This window comes from Impatiens glandulifera, chromosome 7 (genome assembly GCF_907164915.1).
Source record: "Impatiens glandulifera chromosome 7, dImpGla2.1, whole genome shotgun sequence".
NCBI lineage: Eukaryota > Viridiplantae > Streptophyta > Magnoliopsida > Ericales > Balsaminaceae > Impatiens > Impatiens glandulifera.
The window spans coordinates 2,060,862-2,079,527 of record NC_061868.1 but is presented as its reverse complement, the minus strand read 5'-3'; the positions used below and the strand labels follow the sequence as shown (position 1 = coordinate 2,079,527).

The 18,666-nt window shown below is 30.1% G+C and overlaps 2 protein-coding genes across 2 annotated transcripts; both read right to left on the bottom strand.

Annotated features, from left to right (window-relative positions):
• Positions 1-343: 343 nt before the first annotated feature.
• Positions 344-5,979, bottom strand: LOC124945627 (PX domain-containing protein EREX-like). The gene is made up of 10 exons (XM_047486091.1): positions 5,685-5,979; positions 5,324-5,434; positions 4,756-4,854; positions 3,838-3,924; positions 3,571-3,679; positions 2,878-3,473; positions 2,225-2,389; positions 1,743-1,985; positions 1,448-1,666; positions 344-793 (listed from the first exon to the last, which is right to left on the bottom strand). Exons 1-10 carry the CDS (start codon positions 5,919-5,921, stop codon positions 524-526), a joined length of 2,136 nt encoding a protein of 711 aa, XP_047342047.1. The 5' UTR covers positions 5,922-5,979; the 3' UTR covers positions 344-523.
• Positions 5,980-7,321: 1,342 nt separating this feature from the next.
• Positions 7,322-9,902, bottom strand: LOC124945412 (protein FAR1-RELATED SEQUENCE 6). Its single transcript, XM_047485841.1, has one exon. It carries the CDS (start codon positions 9,485-9,487, stop codon positions 7,457-7,459), a length of 2,031 nt encoding a protein of 676 aa, XP_047341797.1. The 5' UTR covers positions 9,488-9,902; the 3' UTR covers positions 7,322-7,456.
• Positions 9,903-18,666: the final 8,764 nt, after the last annotated feature.

Here is an 18,666-nt window from a genome sequence, read left to right as displayed (position 1 = left end):
TTTATTTTGTAGTTATTATTTTAATTTTATACTTAATTATATATATATATATATATATATATATATAATTAAAATTATTTTTAAGTGAATTCTTATTTTGATTTTACAAGTGATAAATTCAATTTTAAAAGAATCAATAAAAAGTCACCAAAAGAAGAAAAAAAATGTGTAAAAAAAATCATATTAAAACACCCATAAAGATGAAGATCAAAAATAGTGTCTAAGATGATAAAGATCCCGAATTTAATTCTCATTTTAAGCGCTTTAAGGTGAAGTTAGGTGAGTCGTGTTAACTCTTACAAAAAAAAACAAAAAACAATAACTTATATTGAAAAGAATAAAATCTGATTAAGCTAGCCTTGTTTCAATAATTTTATCATTTCAAAAAAAATACCAGCTTTCTAATAGACCATAGTATTATTGTTGGCATTCTTTAGCCACAGCATCAAAATCCATATTATTGAAATGTTCAGACCTTTTAGAGGAAGAGTGATATATATACAAATATATTTTAATTGTTTTGTTATCTATCCAAGAACTTGCTAAGAACAGTTTTACTTGTGGGGGTTTCTTCATTGTAATCATCTTCTCCATCTGACTTCTCGCTGTTAATAAGGAGGGCATATCGGATTATAGAATTAACCTGTTTCCTCAACTGGGCGTTGTCCATCAAAATATCCGTTAGCATTTTTCTTAGGTTCTCGTCTTTTGTCTTTGTCTGAACCATAGTTCCATCTTCCATTACAGTTGCTGCTCTAATGGCACTTTCCACATCCTGTGCAAGAAGCTGTGCCTGCTCAACAAAGTATACTTATTAGTCATAGACAAAACTTTAACTTCCCCAGTTTGATCAATAGATAATCAGGATCAATACCTAACCAACATTATTTTAAAAGCTTTTTTAAGAAAATTTTAAGATATATAATATTATAACGTTAAAAATTATAAAATCTTAGCACAGTATAGTAGGATAACAAACTTATTACTAACCCCACTAGAGTAGCTCAGTGCATAAGAGACCAAAGACACGAGTTTGATTCTCACTTAAAACACGTTAAGTTGAAATGAGAGACATAATCGTGCCAATTTCCTAAATTATAAAGAAAAAGGTTAACAGACTTACTAGAGAGTTTTAGACACGAAGTATTTACTTTTTAAAACAATTTCTGAAAAGGGGTTGAGTGGCCCTAGGCGGTCGCCTAGTTCACCTCACCCTAAGGTGCTCTGACGGGGATGGTATTTACATGTTTGCACAGCATTTATATATAAGATAATTTATTCTTCGTATTTTCTTTCAAGAAGTTTTTGAAAGGATAAAACAATTTCCATTATTGAATAGTCCATGCAAGATAGACAAAACTATGTTGAAAATCCAGAAAAAATCGACTTATTTTCTTTTAGTACTTTATATATTAGATATTATTTTGAATCTTATTAATAAACTTACCTCGGCAAGAAGAAGTCCGATTCTATTTTCAGCCATAGTTAATAAATCAACAGCGTCGGAAGGTGACGATGTCTCCATTATCAATTTATCTTCTTCTTCGATAAGGAAATTCACACTGCATTCTTCAAGTCGACTCCTAAGGATTTCACATTCCCGGAGCAAATTTGCATTGGCAGTAGCAGAATTCTCCCATCTTTCTTTCTCCTTTTCAAGACCCCTCTACAAGAAGAAACTTCCTTACACAACTAATCAAAAAGCTAAAGACTGTAAAAAAAAGGAACTTAAATAGTCAAACCTCAGCATCTAGTTTAGCTTTCGTTGCTTTACCAAGCTCCTTTTTCAATTCTGCATGTGAACTCCTAACCGTTTTAACTTCTTTTACCAGGAGTTTTATGTCCGTCTTCGCTTTCAACTCCAAATCTTCATTCTGTTTTTGTAACCTCTCGATTTGCTCATTTGCAGCATCCAATTGTCTCGATAACATCTCATTCTCGCGTCTTGTGGACATATCATCTGCTTCCAAGAGCATCTTCTCATCCTGAATCAACCAGAAAACATTTAGGCTATGTTTGAATGTCTATAATTGGAATAAGAAATATAATTCAAATTTTATAATAGAATTGCAATTCTGAAGTGGAAACTTACAAATCATAAATATTTCAATTTCTTATTGTAAGTGTCATCAAACAATCAAAGGATTTTGAAATTGGATCTCACCCTAACCCAAAACATAGTCTTAAGGAAATGAAAGATAATAGTGTTTAGTAGAAGATAGACCTGTTCCGACTTTAGTTTCATCTCTAAATCAATGCACTTCCTGCGGATATCTTCAATATCCCATTGCGTTTGGGTAAATCTTTCCCTTTCTATTAAAACTGCTTGCTGTAAGTTTTCTTTACCACTCTGATCACTAATTTCAAGTTCATCTTCCAAATCTTTCACCTGCAAATTAAAACCCGTCATTCATTCACTCATTCAGACATCAAATTTCTTCTAATAATACAAAGTTCATTTTGCTTCTTAAACTTGCATCGAAGACTCATTTTGCTTACTCACAACTTGTGTGAGGCTCGAGATTTTCTTCGCATACTTTAAAAATGGATCAAATTACTTCATACCGTCAACTCTTACTTAACTTAAATCACCTCTACACAATGTCAACATCTCCTTAATCCTAATCCTTGGCTAAAAAAAATCTTTCTAAAATGCACAACATTAACAAAGTTAATAAAAAGAATGAGGACAGGAAGTAATTTTAGACATTCTTATAAGTTCAGGAAACTAACGATCAGTGTATATACAAGTCCTGACTCCTGAACACATGAAGGACCTCTTAACCATCGAGACACGTTGAATCGGTAGATTTGCCAACTCTCAATGTTAAAAATAAAAACATAGAGATTGAAGCACTTCTCCTAAAAACAAGTTACCTTTGTTGCCAAGTACTCTTTCACAGCAAGCTCTTGATTCAATCTTGCTATAACATCTTCCATATCAGTTTTCGCCACGGCTATTCTTCTCCTCATCGTGTCAAGCACTCTCTTCATCTTGTTCTGCTCCGCCACAGGAAGAGTAACAAGAAAGCCCAGTGAATCTCGTAAGTCTGAACTAGTTCCCACTTCAGGATTAACAAAACTATTGCCAAATGAGCTTTCTGTCCTCAAGTATGCGCTTTCACTAGCTTTTGTAGAACTAATGTAACTTCCGATACTCTCTATCGACAATCTTCGAAGATGACCACTCGATTTTTTATACTCGGGTTCCTTCTCATCCGAATTCGGTAAAATAATAGTATTACCTCCCATATCCCAATCAATAACATTGCCATGTATAGAACTTGTCTCTTCTCTATCTGCAGATTCTTCAACAAAAGATGTAACAACCTTCTTGACCGGTTCGTTCTTAAAATGTGATGTCTCGTATGTTGATTCATCGCCATAATCAGAGGATTGATATTGATACGATGAAGCCGCGATGGCAACAGACGAGTTGGAATGTAAACTCTGCTGATGTGATTCGTTAAAGACTGAAAAAACAATTATAATAAAGCTGCAATCTTAACAGAGAGCTTCAAATATTTTGTCAAAAATATATGGTAAGAAATAAATTGTGAAGATACCTACATGATCTGGCAGCAGCTTCTAGCTCAAGAAAGATGGCTACAGGAGCGCTTCTTGATGAATCGATATCCGATAAGAGTTTCTCCAGCCAATCCTCCAAATCACATCTTCTCTACAGTGATGATTATATTGTATTACAACCTATTTTTCTCAAATGAACAATTCTCTCTCAAATTGCAAGAAATGTTGTCTTTCTTTTTCTCAGCTCATATTAGAAGAAAATGGGTTCTGAAAAGTGGACATTAATATCAAAACAAACAAGTTATCTACCTCTTCCAAAACTGCTCTGCTTTTCATTCTTAACAGCTTCCTTGCAGGAGCAGCGGGCAAACTTTTCTTAGGAAATGCTGTTTTGATCTGCAATACATTATATGAAAAAGCATAATGAGTTTTTTATGTTAATTAAAGGAGAATTTGTATTATTTAGAATGTGTTGTCTTATAAAAAACGATTGCATGAGTGAATACGAGTGTAAACCTCTAGGGTTGGTTTAGACCAAAGAACAAGACGAGAAGCTATAACATGTGAATTGTATGAGGATGAAGAAAAAACAGTAAGTAAACAAATATAAGAAAGAAAAAAATCAAAGCTTGAAAGTGAGTAATGTGACTTCAATGTGAATGATTGAAAAGTCTAAATCGGGTAGGAGAAAGGGTAAGGAGTAATAGATGTGGTGACAAAAGTTCTCAAGTTGATTAAGAGATAGTGGCAAAAGAATGATCAAATTCAGAGAATAAGGTAATAACATCCTAACCAAATCTAATTATTATCAAATATCACTGAAATCCATGTTAGTAAGTTTTACTAGATTATTAATGTACATTTGCAACGTAGTTTTAGGGTTTAAAAGTCTCTCCCACTCATATATCATGTAAGGTAAAAGATAATTGTATTATTGATAATGTTTTGTCTTACATATTAAAGACACCTATTTATAAGATATAATATTAGCCTAATATAATTATTTTCAATCATATTATATTAAGAGGTATAATTCATATCACATAATATAATAGCTAATATTCTATCACAAAGTGAAGTTGGATAGTAAGCAAACTGAGTTATGGTCCTTTTTTATGTTGGATTCTTGTACAAGAGAGCAAATCTTTGTGGCAACTGAAAAGGCAAAGGGGCAAAGTATAGACAAGAAAACAAAATAAGAAATCCAAATGGGACATTGATGCTTACTTCAGAAAATAACTTCAAAAAATCGCTAAACCTCCGAAGAATTCCTCTTGTTGTAGTAATCGCTTCCGGTGATTGTATACCCACTTCTACCCTGTAAAACTGTTCCTTGTGAATGTTAACACAGAGAATGTGCAATTAATTCTACTTAATACTAAGGAAAACATAAGCACAGAAATCAATCAAAATGACAGATACTAAGCAATGCTAAAATTCAATAGATTGAAATAGAATAGGTAAGGGGGCTTGTTCAAAATCCGGTTATTATTGAAAAATAACCTTGTTCGGTTTGGGTTATGGAAAAGTGAGTTATTTGGGTAGAATGAGTTGATGATTTGAATGATGTGATTAGATAGGATACGTAAGATGTGATGGTGAGTTATTTGAAAATAATCCCAAATAACCCAAAACAAAGAAGGCCTAAGTCACAAATTACCAAAACACAACAACAATACTATCAAACCAATGTAGAGACCTTTTTGAAGAAATTTAAAGCATTTTTTTAGAGAAGTAACATCAAGAAAGATGACCTTTAACAAAATCATGAAAAGAAGTAAAAAAATATATATACCACTATGGGTTTTGACCCACTTGCTTCTGGGAGTATAATCCAAGAAGGAATAGTTACACAATAACTCCACCCTGTACTAGGATCATGTGGCCAAACAGATTTCTGTCCATCCTGAAACAAAACAAAGATCAAATAATAAGTTTCAGCAAAGAGATTAGTTGCAGCTCAGATCAACATTCCATAAATCAAACAAAAGAAATACTATAACTAAAGTTGAATCACAATATTGATAATTGGGTGTGATTTAAAGAGATTGAATTTCAAAACCAAAGCAGCCCAATGTATCAAGTTCCTAAAACAAGATGTTTGTTTACTCAGTAAAGTGTAAAAAGTACAAAAACAGATAAGAAGAAAAGGTCACCCATTTGCGAGGTGGGGAGCTCCAATCCATCCCTAAGGGTAAAGGGGAAGTTCCATCGTGGCGATGCCTTGGAGGAATCGCCGGCTTTTTGGGTACCAACGGTGGATAATCATGATCATCATCACCATCGTCTAGCGTTGTTGAGAGATAGGGATTTGCGCGAGGGATAGATCCGATCAGAATCGGATCGAAGATGTTGAAATCATAACCAGATGGATCGACGCCAAAAAAATCCATTTCGTCAGTATAGAACACACCAAATTAACCTATATCTCGCCGAAGATCCCAATTTCATATTCCATTCGCTATCAATAACGTATTTTTGCCGGATCTAAGAAAATGTTATAATTACGTTATAATTTAATTAAATTCAATTATTAATTTCAACTTCATCTTTTAAATAAGTAAAGAGATTGTGAAATGTGTATTTTTTTTTCTTATTATTTATTAAGAATTATGAAAAAGTATATCAAACAAGATACTTATAACTTGAAAACGTGATATGAAAATGGTTTTGACAAAATTATAAGCAAATTTCAGAATGGGATACATATGATTTGAATAAAAAAAATGTTAAAATTATATAAATCACATTTTATCTAATTATCTAACACTTATAAATAAATATATAAATAAAAAATCAATATTATTATTTTAATTACTAAATTTCGGCGAGTTAAGAGTTTTGAATAAGACTACAACAAAGTCAAGCCGGGAGTTCGAGCTCGACTTGATTAAGTATTTATTAACTCAATTCAAACTTGAGTTCGAGTTTCTATGAGTTTTGCTTGACTCGAAAAACTTGAACTAAAATTAAATTTTCAAATATTTATGAATGAAAAAATATTTATTTTAATTTTAGGTTTTAATATTAAAATAAATATAAAAAATATTATTTATTATCATATTCATTGAGCAAATATTATATTAGTTCGAGCTCAACTCGAATATTAAACGAGTCGGTTCAAGCTCGATTCGAACTTGGTCAAAGTCAAACTCAAGTCGAGTTTTGATCGAACAGCTCGCGAGCAGCTTGACTTATTTGCCGCCATAGTTTTGAATACCGAATAATCAGTAATCAAATCGGCTGAAATTCGGTAGTTATTAGTGACATGAATTTTTTTAAAATAAATAATAAGTTAATGTTGTTTAAAACCGTAAATCTCGTTTTTGTATAATTTTAACTTAAAAGCCTCGAATGGTAAGTTTTGAAAGAAAATGTTCGGAATCTAAATTGTCACCAAATTTGGAGTAACAATTGGATTTTTTTTTAAAACAAATTTTTGTTTGGCCTGTTTTTAAAAATATTCAGGAACGTGCTCTGGTGTAAATTCCGTATAAAATTTAATTGTTATTACCAACTTGTTTTCAAAATAATTTGATCTTGTTTCTATGCAAATACCCAAAAATTCTATCAAAAACATTTACCAAGTTGATACATCCAGCAAAACATACTTTAACTTAAAACTACGATATAACTACTAGAAATAGTCAATAAGACATGTCAAATTATACCTAAAGAAAATCAAGTCAACCTAAATTATGAGAATAAATGTATAAAACAAGGTACACTAAAAAAAATAAACCAGAAAAACCAATGATATGCATAAAAGGGATTTACATCTATTAAAATGTACTAAAAAATGAAATAAATTTCTTTAAGAATTGTAAATTTTATACATTTTTCCAAACATAAATTGTAATTCATATTCTTAGTTCTAACTATCACTAGAACATGAAGTGCCAACAACAATGGAGTAGACCAAAGAAATTCATACCATATTTATCTCTTTGTTCATAATCTCCACATTATGCAATCTAGTTAAACAATCTTCAAGAGCTTCCAACCCCGCTTTATATTGCTCAAACGAAATCGTCCCTTCCTCCACAACTTGCAAAGCGCTTCGATATAATTGATCGAACCATTCAACTCGTTCAGTCCCATCGATGTTCTTTGAACAATTCTCCGCTTTATAAACTCGCTTGTAATCCTTCTTCCATCTAGGCAAAACATACTTAGAAGGAACCTCCTCCACTCCATTGAAGTTCAAAACACACAAGGCATGCCGACAAAGATAGCCATTGAAACTAAAGCCACTACAAATACAACAAACTTCGGCTGCCCCTCGATTATACAAGACCTCGTAATCCCTTACTTCCCTTCGGTTCCCATCTCCCAAAACCCGCTCCTTCACAAGGAAAATGATCACGGGACCTTCTATATGTAGTTGAGTCGTGCCGAAACAAGAATGCATCTCTTCCACTTCGACCTGAAACCGTCTGAAGATCTCGTTTGTGTAAACCTTGGAGAGCTGGGACTCGAACAAGCATCTCGTACGAAGAGACTGAGTCGCGCTCCGAGACTCCATCTCCGCTGTCACTTCTTCTTTGTGCTTCCTTTGTAAGACGAGCTCGTACTTGTCTAGAAACTCCTTAAGAGGAGTTTGTTTGTGCACATATTTCTCGAAAAACGGATTGAGGCTCTCCAATGGCTTGGCCGTAGCCATTCCTGCGAAGAACGCGTCTTTTAGGTATATCGGGACCCATTTCGTGCGATCGTCGTAGATGGATTGAAGCCATTTGTGATCGTTGACTCCGAATTGGTGGATCATGAATCCCCACGCGGTTTCAAAGTCGAAGGGCTTCATTGTCTCATAAATTGCCTTGAACATTTGTTTCCGAATCGAATCGTAGTGACGGAGGCCTCCCAACTTCTCCGGAACCCTCCTCATGACATGTGATAACCCAAAACAATGTCGGGCTTTGGGGAAAACATCGGAAACCGCGGTTTGTATGGACTTGCATCGGTCGGTTATAACCGTTCTCGGAGAGCATTCCGACATGGAAGTAAGCCATGATTTCATTACCCATGAGTAGGATTCCTTTGTTTCGCCTCCGAGTAGGCCACAACCAAGAAGGGTTGTTTGTCCATGGTGATTCACACCCACGAATGCCACAAGAGGGGTTTCGTATTTGCCAGATAAGAATGAGTTGTCGAAATAGATAGCGTCGGAGAAGTAACTTCCTGCAGCCCTAGACCTAGAATCAGCCCAAAATACATTCCTTAGTTTCCCTTCCTCATTTAGATCCATCAAGTAAAAGAAATTTGGATTTGTCAATTGCATACGGCAGAGATAATTGTAAACAGCTTGAGCATCACCCTTTTTAAGATTTAACTGATTAGGATGATGATGAGCAGGAGGATGATGATTGATTTCTACAGCATTGGAATTCGAATTCTTCTCATTACCACCACCTCCGGTATCAATCACGAGAGCTCGATATAACTTGATCGTCGATCCATCTTCTTCATCTGGGCTCAACCGGGGCTTTCTTTTAGTTCCAGAGCTCATCTTCTTCGTTGAGTTGTGTATCTTAGACCCTAGTAGATGATTGTGTTCTATGTTAACTTCAAGAATTCTCCACCTTTTTGTGTCCATTAATCTCATCCTCAACATTGCAGGACAACCTGTTCTTGTCTCCTTTCTAAGACGGTTTACATCTTTAATCCTCTTAAACCCTTGGCTACTACAACAGAGTACTGCCCCATATTTCTCTCTACTGTTGCGTTTGAACCATGAATTTTTCACTCTCACATTGAAACCAACTTCTTTAGCATAACAATTGTAATAGTTATAAGCATCATCATATGTTTCAAACTCCATTCCTACTGCTGGTTCAACAAATTCCTTAGTTTCTTCAGTTAAACCGTTTTGGTAATTTAGGTCTTCTTCTTGTTCACCATCTATTTCATTTGGAATCTCAGAGATTTGTTCATTATCATCTAGAGAAACTTCTTCCATTTTGATGAACAAGACGATGATCAACAGACAGACAGACTATCTATCTATCTAAGATCGAAACAAGAATATACAATTATATTGTGCTTACCAATTGTCGAAAAGTCGCTCAAATGAACCCTAGCTAAAACGATATTAGCCGCGGCGTCTCTCTCTCTTCCTCTCCAGATCTTATTCCTGAAATCACAGAGTGGAATCCATGGCGCGGAGTACCATGGAAACGTAATTGGACGGTTTTCACCTCATTCGCTGCACTAATCCACTGATTGTGAAGCCGGAATCCACCGATTTCTGCTAAATCGGATCGAATTGGAAGAACTGTAGCCACAAATTGGCTTTATCAACTCAACAATCGAAGATTGGCAAGAACCAGGGAAAATTATCAGTCGCCGGTGGAATGAGAAAGTTGAAAAAATGGAAGAATCACAAGAACCGGATAGGCGGAGGAGGAGTAGGGTTTTATTATTTTTATAATTAATAAAAAAATTAAGTTCAATATTATTAATTTGAAATATTAAAAATTAATTTTCACTAATTCTTTTTTATTATTTTAAAGATGAACGCATTAATAAGATCTTTTTTAGTTTTAATTGTTTTTGTGTAAGAATTTAGATATATAATATTTAAAATTATATAACAAGACTTTTAATCATTTTCGGAAAGGAAACACATCTAGCGTCAAATGAGTTTATCTGAATTCTCCTCTTTCGACTCTATAACGAAAGCGGAACCAGATTGAAAGATAAAGTTGTCGGCGAACAAACTTTGAGAGTCGACCACAAATGAAGAATAGCCCGTCCCGGTTCCCAGGGGGGTAAATACGTTCCGAGATATTTTTTTAAATTTTTTGCATTTTGATCGAGTTAATTGATTCGTTAGAGAATTTTATACTATAGGTTCAAATTCTATTAATATTTATTTTATTTTATTTAAAAAAAGGAGTTCAACTTAGAAGAATTTGTTAGCAGCAACCTGTTTTATTACAGGACAACTCATGATGTTCATATGCGAAATGGTCCTAGAAGATGGTCGTCTATTTCGCTTCACTCTAAGATCGGGCCCAACAACAAATGGACACCAAGAAGTCCAGGACTCCTTCTTGATGCAACACAAATGATAACGATCAATCAACCAAAATGATATTATTTCTCTTACATTGGTTATTAATATGAATATCATCGTAAATAGTATTCGATTTAAAAAATGAGATTTTGGCACGAATGCGGTTAACCCTACAAGTTAGCGCAATCACCGCGTGGAACACATATCGGTCGATCATAGAGGCTGAATCTTGGTCTGCATATCTCAACACGATTCTCAAGTCTTCAACTTTAATAAGTAAGTTTATACTAGGTTTTTTTAAGTTTTAAGAAAAAACATGATCCTGTATTTTGGGCCAGTCATTCCAAAATTGGGCTCTCATTTGGCCATCACATTTTGGATCAATTAGGACCATCTCATTTGAGCCATCACATTTTGAAAAACTTCAATACAAAATAAAATTAGAATTGAATTACATGATTAATTACATGTGAAGAAATTATCAAATTGCAATCCTTAGGTAAGAAGTTAATTTCATTGGATCCACAATTTCAATTCCGATTACAGTTTAATGCTTACCAAACAATCATTTAGTTTTTTTTTTTTTAGGTTCTATTGATTTAATGTAGCCCCAATCAAGATGAGACTAGAATTTGAAATTTACTCGAACTAAAAGTTTTTGACTAAACTTATTCAAATTTCAGATAAACAAAATATATCCAAGTTAGTTATTTATTTATATATATATAATATCCAAACAAGGACGAAACTAGAATTTAAAATTTATCCGAACTAATTTTTTTTACAAAATTTACCTAAAAGTAAACAAATCTACCACCTGGGTTATAGCCCTTAAGTAACCTATAAGGTAGATCCGACTCTTGCACCCAATAATCCATGCGATTGTGAACATAAACTTGATTAAATGAATGATGACATAAAATGTATTAATTATTATTATAATTACTAAGAATAAATCAAGTGGAAATTAATAATGTAAAATCCAATTGTAAGTTGTTTATCTAATTGACTATGTGTAAAATATACATCCCCTTTCCAATTATTTGAAAATAGGGGAGACTAATTACTAGACACCACAAGAAATCACAGCATGAGTCTTGCCAATGTATGTCATATGTATTTATTTATTTTTAATTAAATTATTAAATCATTTTATAAATTAGTCAAATAATGATTCCTCTATTAAAAGAAAATTTGTTTGAAGTAAATATATCGGCTTGAGTAGAGCTTAAGAAGTTTAGTAACAATTTCTTTCATTTTTTATTTATCCGAAGATCTCCATTTAAATTAAATTGTTGTTAATATGAATCAAATAAGAAATATTTAATCCATTAAGTAAGATTATTAAGCACTTAAGATGATATATTATTGAATTATGGGTTGACTTAGTAAGTATATTATATGCTATTGTACCCTATTTTATTTCCATTAATGGTATAATGCAAGCTCCATTCACAATTAACATGATGATTAATCTTGACCCATTTACCAAAATGGCCATATCCCTAATTAATTATGCATTTGAGGATCATTTCATATTTTTAAATTTCACTAATAATTAATATATATAATTATATAGTAACATATGTTTGGGTGGAGTGACAAGAGATGAGAGCTCTTAAATAATATTTCTAATTCAAGTCCCTTGTAAACAAAAAATTAAAGCAATAAATTCTAAGCTTAATCCCTTTAACAATGAGCATTGTTCAGCCCTTTTATTTTTTAAATATTTTTCTATATATATATAATATAATATTGACTCAATTGCTATTTAATATTAGAATTTTAGTCGTTTTTATTAAACGAGACTCAAGTTTTATATGATATCATACAAGGTTCCATTTATCACAATCAAATCATTTAAAATCTTCTTACTTAACATAATATTTTTCTTTTCTTCACTAATTTATCATATTTGTAAAAATTAAATAGTATTTTTTTTTTCGATTTTTCAATTATTCTCACATATTACACATTTTTAAATGAATTTACACCGTATTCGACAATTTTAAACGCGTATATCTTAAAAAAATACTCAATTTAAAACATAAATACGTCAAAATTGATAAATCATACACAAAGTTAGGTTGTTATGAAATTCTGTAAAAAAAATAAATAAATACAAAATCTATCTCTTCAAGTTTTCACAAATCTTTTATCGAATTACACATTTTTTAAGTCATCCCATCAACTTCGACAAATTAAAATACATAAATCTCGAAAAATTATTCAATTTAAAGAAATACGTCCAATATGTCTTTAAATATCATTTCATCTACCTAAAATATAAATTAATTAAAAAAACGTTAGTAATACGTTAAAATAAGAAAATGGACGTTTTATCAATTTAAGAAATGCTTTAAATGACTAAAAATTTAATAATTCAACATCTATACTACACAATTTAAAGTTCGATGGAAACAACCCAAATTTGATTCTTATGTTGAAATAATTTATCTTAATTTTAAACCAAGTGATTGTTTGTGTGCCCTTAAGTGATAGTCTAGTTAGCCTTAATTTAAAACCGACCCAATTGCTTAAATTTGTTATGCCTTAATATCTAAATGCACAAATGAGTTTACGATTAGGTCATTGTAAGCTGCATTTTGGGTCCTCTACATTATTATTATTTTTTAATTAAAACAAGCCCACTTGGATTATGTCATAAGAAAAATTCCTTATTATTTTGTTTTTGAAATTTAATATTTATATCATAGTGTACCCATTTTGAATGACTTGTGACTTTGCTAAAATGTATGAAATAAATATGTGCCCTCACATGAATCACGTGTAACAAAATTGTAATGTAACAAGCCAAATTAGTTTATAAAATATCTTTCAAAATTAATTCATGATTGAAAGCAACCTTCTTAAATATGAATAAATTTGTGATCAAATTTCACCATGATTCATGTTTAAAAATCAATGTATCCTTTCAAATATTTTCAAAGAATAAACCCCCATTAAAAATGATAATATATTAATCACTCTCGATCACCTTAAACAGTCGATATTTAAACTAATCTCCCAATTAATATATGAAGCTGCGTTTGTTTTTAACTATTCAAAATTTCTCATGATGTTCATATGCGAAATGATCCTAGAAGATGGTAGTCTATTTCGCTTCACTCTAAGATCGGGCCCAACAACAAATGGACACCAAGAAGTCCAGGACTCCTTCTTGATGCAACACAAATGATAAAATCAACCAAAATGATATTATTTCTCTTACATTGGTTATTAACATGAATATCATCGTAAATAGTATTCGATTTAAAAAATGAGATTTTGGCACGAATGCGGTTAACCCTACAAGTTAGCGCAATCACCGCGTGGAACACATATCGGTCGATCATAGAGGCTGAATCTTGGTCTGCATATCTCAACACGATTCTCAAGTCTTCAACTTTAATAAGTAAGTTTATACTAGGTTTTTTTAAGTTTTAAGAAAAAACATGATCCTGTATTTTGGGCCAGTCATTCCAAAATTGGGCTCTCATTTGGCCATCACATTTTGGATCAATTAGGACCATCTCATTTGAGCCATCACATTTTGAAAAACTTCAATACAAAATAAAATTAGAATTGAATTACATGATTAATTACATGTGAAGAAATTATCAAATTGCAATCCTTAGGTAAGAAGGTTAATTCCATTGGATCCCCAATTTACAGTTTGATGTTATCCTTAGTTAAGAAGGTTAATTCCATTGGATTCATAATTTACAGTTTGATGTTAACCAAATGATCCTCTCATAGTTTAACATGGGCACCCAATTAAGGGCGGAACTAGAATTTGAAATTTACCCGAATTAAAAACTTTTCACTAAATTTATCCAAATTACAAACAAGCAAACAAAATCTACGCCCTAAGTAACCTATAAGTAGATTCGTCCTTACACACAATAATCCTTGCAATTTTGAACAAAAACTTGATTAAATGAATGATGACATAAAATGTATTAATTATTATTATAATTACTAAGAATAAATCAAGTGGAAATTAATAATGTAAAATCCAATTGTAAGTTGATTATCTAATTGACTATGTGTAAAATATACATCCCCTTTCCAATTATTTGAAAATAGGGGAGACTAATTACTAGACACCACAAGAAATCACAGCATGAGTCTTGCCAATGTATGTCATATGTATTTTTTTTTTTCAGTTAAATTATTAAATCATTTTATAAATTAGTCAAATAATGATTCCTCTATTAAAAGAAAATTTGTTTGAAGTAAATATATCGGCTTGAGTAGAGCTTAAGAAGTTTAGTAACAATTTCTTTCATTTTTTATTTATCGAAGATCTCCATTTAAATTAAATTGTTGTTAATATGAATCAAATAAGAAATATTTAATCCATTAAGTAAGATTATTAAGCACTTAAGATGATATATTATTGAATTATGGGTTGACTTAGTAAGTATATTATATGCTATTGTACCCTATTTTATTTCCATTAATGGTATAATGCAAGCTCCATTCACAATTAACATGATGATTAATCTTGATCCATTTACCAAAATGTCCATATCCCTAATTAATTATGCATTTGAGGATCATTTCATATTTTTAAATTTCACTAATAATTAATATATATAATTATATAGTAACATATGTTTGGGTGGAGTGACAAGAGATGAGAGCTCTTAAATAATATTTCTAATTCAAGTCCCTTGTAAACAAAAAAAATTAAAGCAATAAATTCTGAGCTTAATCCCTTTAACAATGAGCATTGTTCAGCCCTTTTATTTTTTAAATATTTTTCTATATATATATAATATAATATTGACTCAATTGCTATTTGAGACTCGAATTTTAGTCGTTTTTATTAAATGAGACTCAAGTTTTATATGATGTCCTACAAGGTTCCATTTATCACAATCAAATCATTTAAAATCTTCTTACTTAACATAATATTTTTATTTTCTTCACTAATTTATCATATTTGTAAAAATTAAATAGTAATTCTTTTTTACCTTCGATTTTTCAATTATTCTCACATATTACACATTTTTAAATGAATTTAAACCGTATTCGACAATTTTAAACGTGTATATCTTGAAAAAATACTCAATTTAAAACATAAATATGTTAAAATTGGTAAATCATACACAAAGTTAGGTTGTTATGAAATTCTGTAAAAAAAATAAATAAATACAAAATCTATCTCTTTTCAAGTTTTCATAAATCTTTTATCGAATTACACATTTTTTAAGTCAACCCATCAACTTCGACAAATTAAAATACATAAATTTCGAAAAAAATATTCAATTTAAAAAAATACGTCCAAAATGTCTTTAAATATCATTTCATCAACCTAATATATAAATTAATTAAAAAAAACGTTGGTGATACGTTAAAATAAGAAAATGGACGTTTTATCAATTTAGAAAATACATTAAATTAAATGACTAAAAATTTAATAATTCAATATCTATACTACACAGTTTAAAGTTTGATAAAAACAACCCAAATTTGAGTCTTATGTTGAAATAATTTAACTTAATTTTAAACCAAGTGATTGTTTGTGTGCCCTTAAGTGATAGTCTAGTTAGCCTTAATTTAAAACCGACCCAATTGCTTAAATTTGTTATGCTTTAATATCTAAACGCACAAATGAGTTTACGATTAGGTCATTGTAAGCTGCATTTTGGGTCCTCTACATTATTATTATTTTGTAATTAAACAAGCCCACTTGGATTATGTCATAAGAAAAATTCCTTATTATTTTGATTTTGAAATTTAATATTCATATCATAGTGTACCCATTTTGAATGACTTGTGACTTTGCTAAAATGTATGAAATAAATATGTGCCCTCACATGAATCACGTGTAACAAAATTGTAATGTAACAAGCCAAATTAATTAGTTTTTAAAATATCTTCCAAAATTAATTCATGATCGAAAGCAACCCTCTTAAATATGAATAAATTTGTGATCAAATTTCGCCATGATTCATGTTTAAAAATCAATGTATCCTTTCAAAGATTTTCAAAGAATAAACCCCCCATTAAAAATGATAATATATTAATCACTCTCAATCACCTTAAACAACTTATATTTAAACTAATCTCCCAATTAATATATGAAGCTGAGTTTGTTTTTAACTATTCAAAATTTCTCATATTTTTCTCCTAAACCCTTTTATAGGAATATTAAATTTCAGGTTCGATTATTACTTTAAAAGAAAAGAATTTTTTTTTTAACCGATCTGAACCTAAAAATAATGATTTATTATTAATTGCTGGTAGTCTTCTAACGACTATATTGAAGTATCTTTGTACCTAGATATGTGAATAATAATGCACTATGGTTCTTGTATTAGTAATATAAAATATGTATATTTTTGAAAATTTATTTTATGTTGATTGTCACCCTAAAATAGGTTAAGGGAATAGCTACTTTCAAAATGACAGCATAATTTAGTCTAAATTCATTATCTTAGTCTATTGAGTGTTGACTTGTAATAATCATAGTCGGGTTTTAAAAATGTAAAACAAAAACATACCGATAATATAAATATATTTTTTTTTAAAAGTGAGACTTTTTTTATTATTATTAATGATTATATGAATTATTATAATATATATGTAACATATTGACATATTGTAAATAAAGTAGGTTTCTTTTTTGATATAAGGGCATTTATGGAGCTACAGGAGCGTCGCCAATACTCTTTCTTAGGCAACTTCTCCTTTCCTCTTCACTAAGCGCCGAAACAAGATTTTATCGACGCTTAAATCGTCGATAATAGTATTCAAGGTGCTGTTTGTTTCCAGCGAGTTTATTATATTTTATAACCTTCATTAACTGCTCGTAATCACTACTTACTCACTAGTGACCAAAATAATTTTTTATTAATGTTATAAGTAAGGTTGTCAAAATCTCGAATTGACTTTTAAAATCTTACGATTTTACGTTAAACTAACTATTCTCATTTTAAGTAAACTCTTAAATAGGTAAACTTTTACGATTTTAAATTTATGATAATAAGATTTTATAATTTTACGAATTTATAAATAATTTTGATTTTACAATTCTATACGATTTTACTTTAAAAAATATATATATATTTAAAAATTAAAAAATAAAGTTATTATTTATTTAAATAAATTAATTAATATAATTAATTTTGTAGGTATAATTTTTTATATTGTGATTTACTTATTTTTATTTTTTAATTAATTTTATATTTTATAATTTTTTAAAATTGGCTAAATATAAAATACTTAATTATATATATAAATAATAATAATATATAACTATTATTTTTTTAAATTAAACTCTTACGATTTCATTAAAACTCTAAATTTTACGAATTTAGAACTGGATAACGATTCTACATAAACTCTCGATTTTCACAGCCTTAGCTATAAGATAGGTTATAAACATTAATTAAAATTATAAAATAAATGATATTTGAATTAGGTTAATTAAAAAAAATACATGTCTTTTTCTTCATGTTTTTCATTTATAACTGTTTATAATCTTATAATTCCAAACATTTTTTTTAATTCTAAACAAATAATTTTTTAAATCAATTTGATCATAAATGTGACTATTTTTTAAAACTTAAAGGGTTTAAAGTAAGAATCAAACTCGTGATATTTGATCTTTTAGTAACCATTCTTGTCACTCATAACTACATTATACATTATGTTTTTTAGTTATTACTAATATACGAAACTTGTTGTTGATCATTATTTATCACATTTGTGAATTTCAAAAATGAATATTATTTTTTGGATGTTTTAATATAAGTTTCATTATTAAATTCTTTCACATAATTTGAGAGTATCTTAGATAATTTAATTCTTATGAATGGTATGATTCCTTTGCCATCTCTATAGTGATGCCTTAAAACAAGCTTACAACAGCTAACTTAATTAAATACTCCTTCTTAGCTAATTAATTAATTAATTAATTACTCCTATATTTTGTCCCTAAGTGCCTTACATGATTCTCATTATTTGTATTGTTGTTTTATAATTAAATGTTGAAGATTTTTTTTAATTCTTGTTTTAGTAACTTGACTTTAATTAAAAACAGATTTTGGTACAAAAGTCTAATATATATTTAAATTATAGTAATAATAATTACTAATACTTATTTT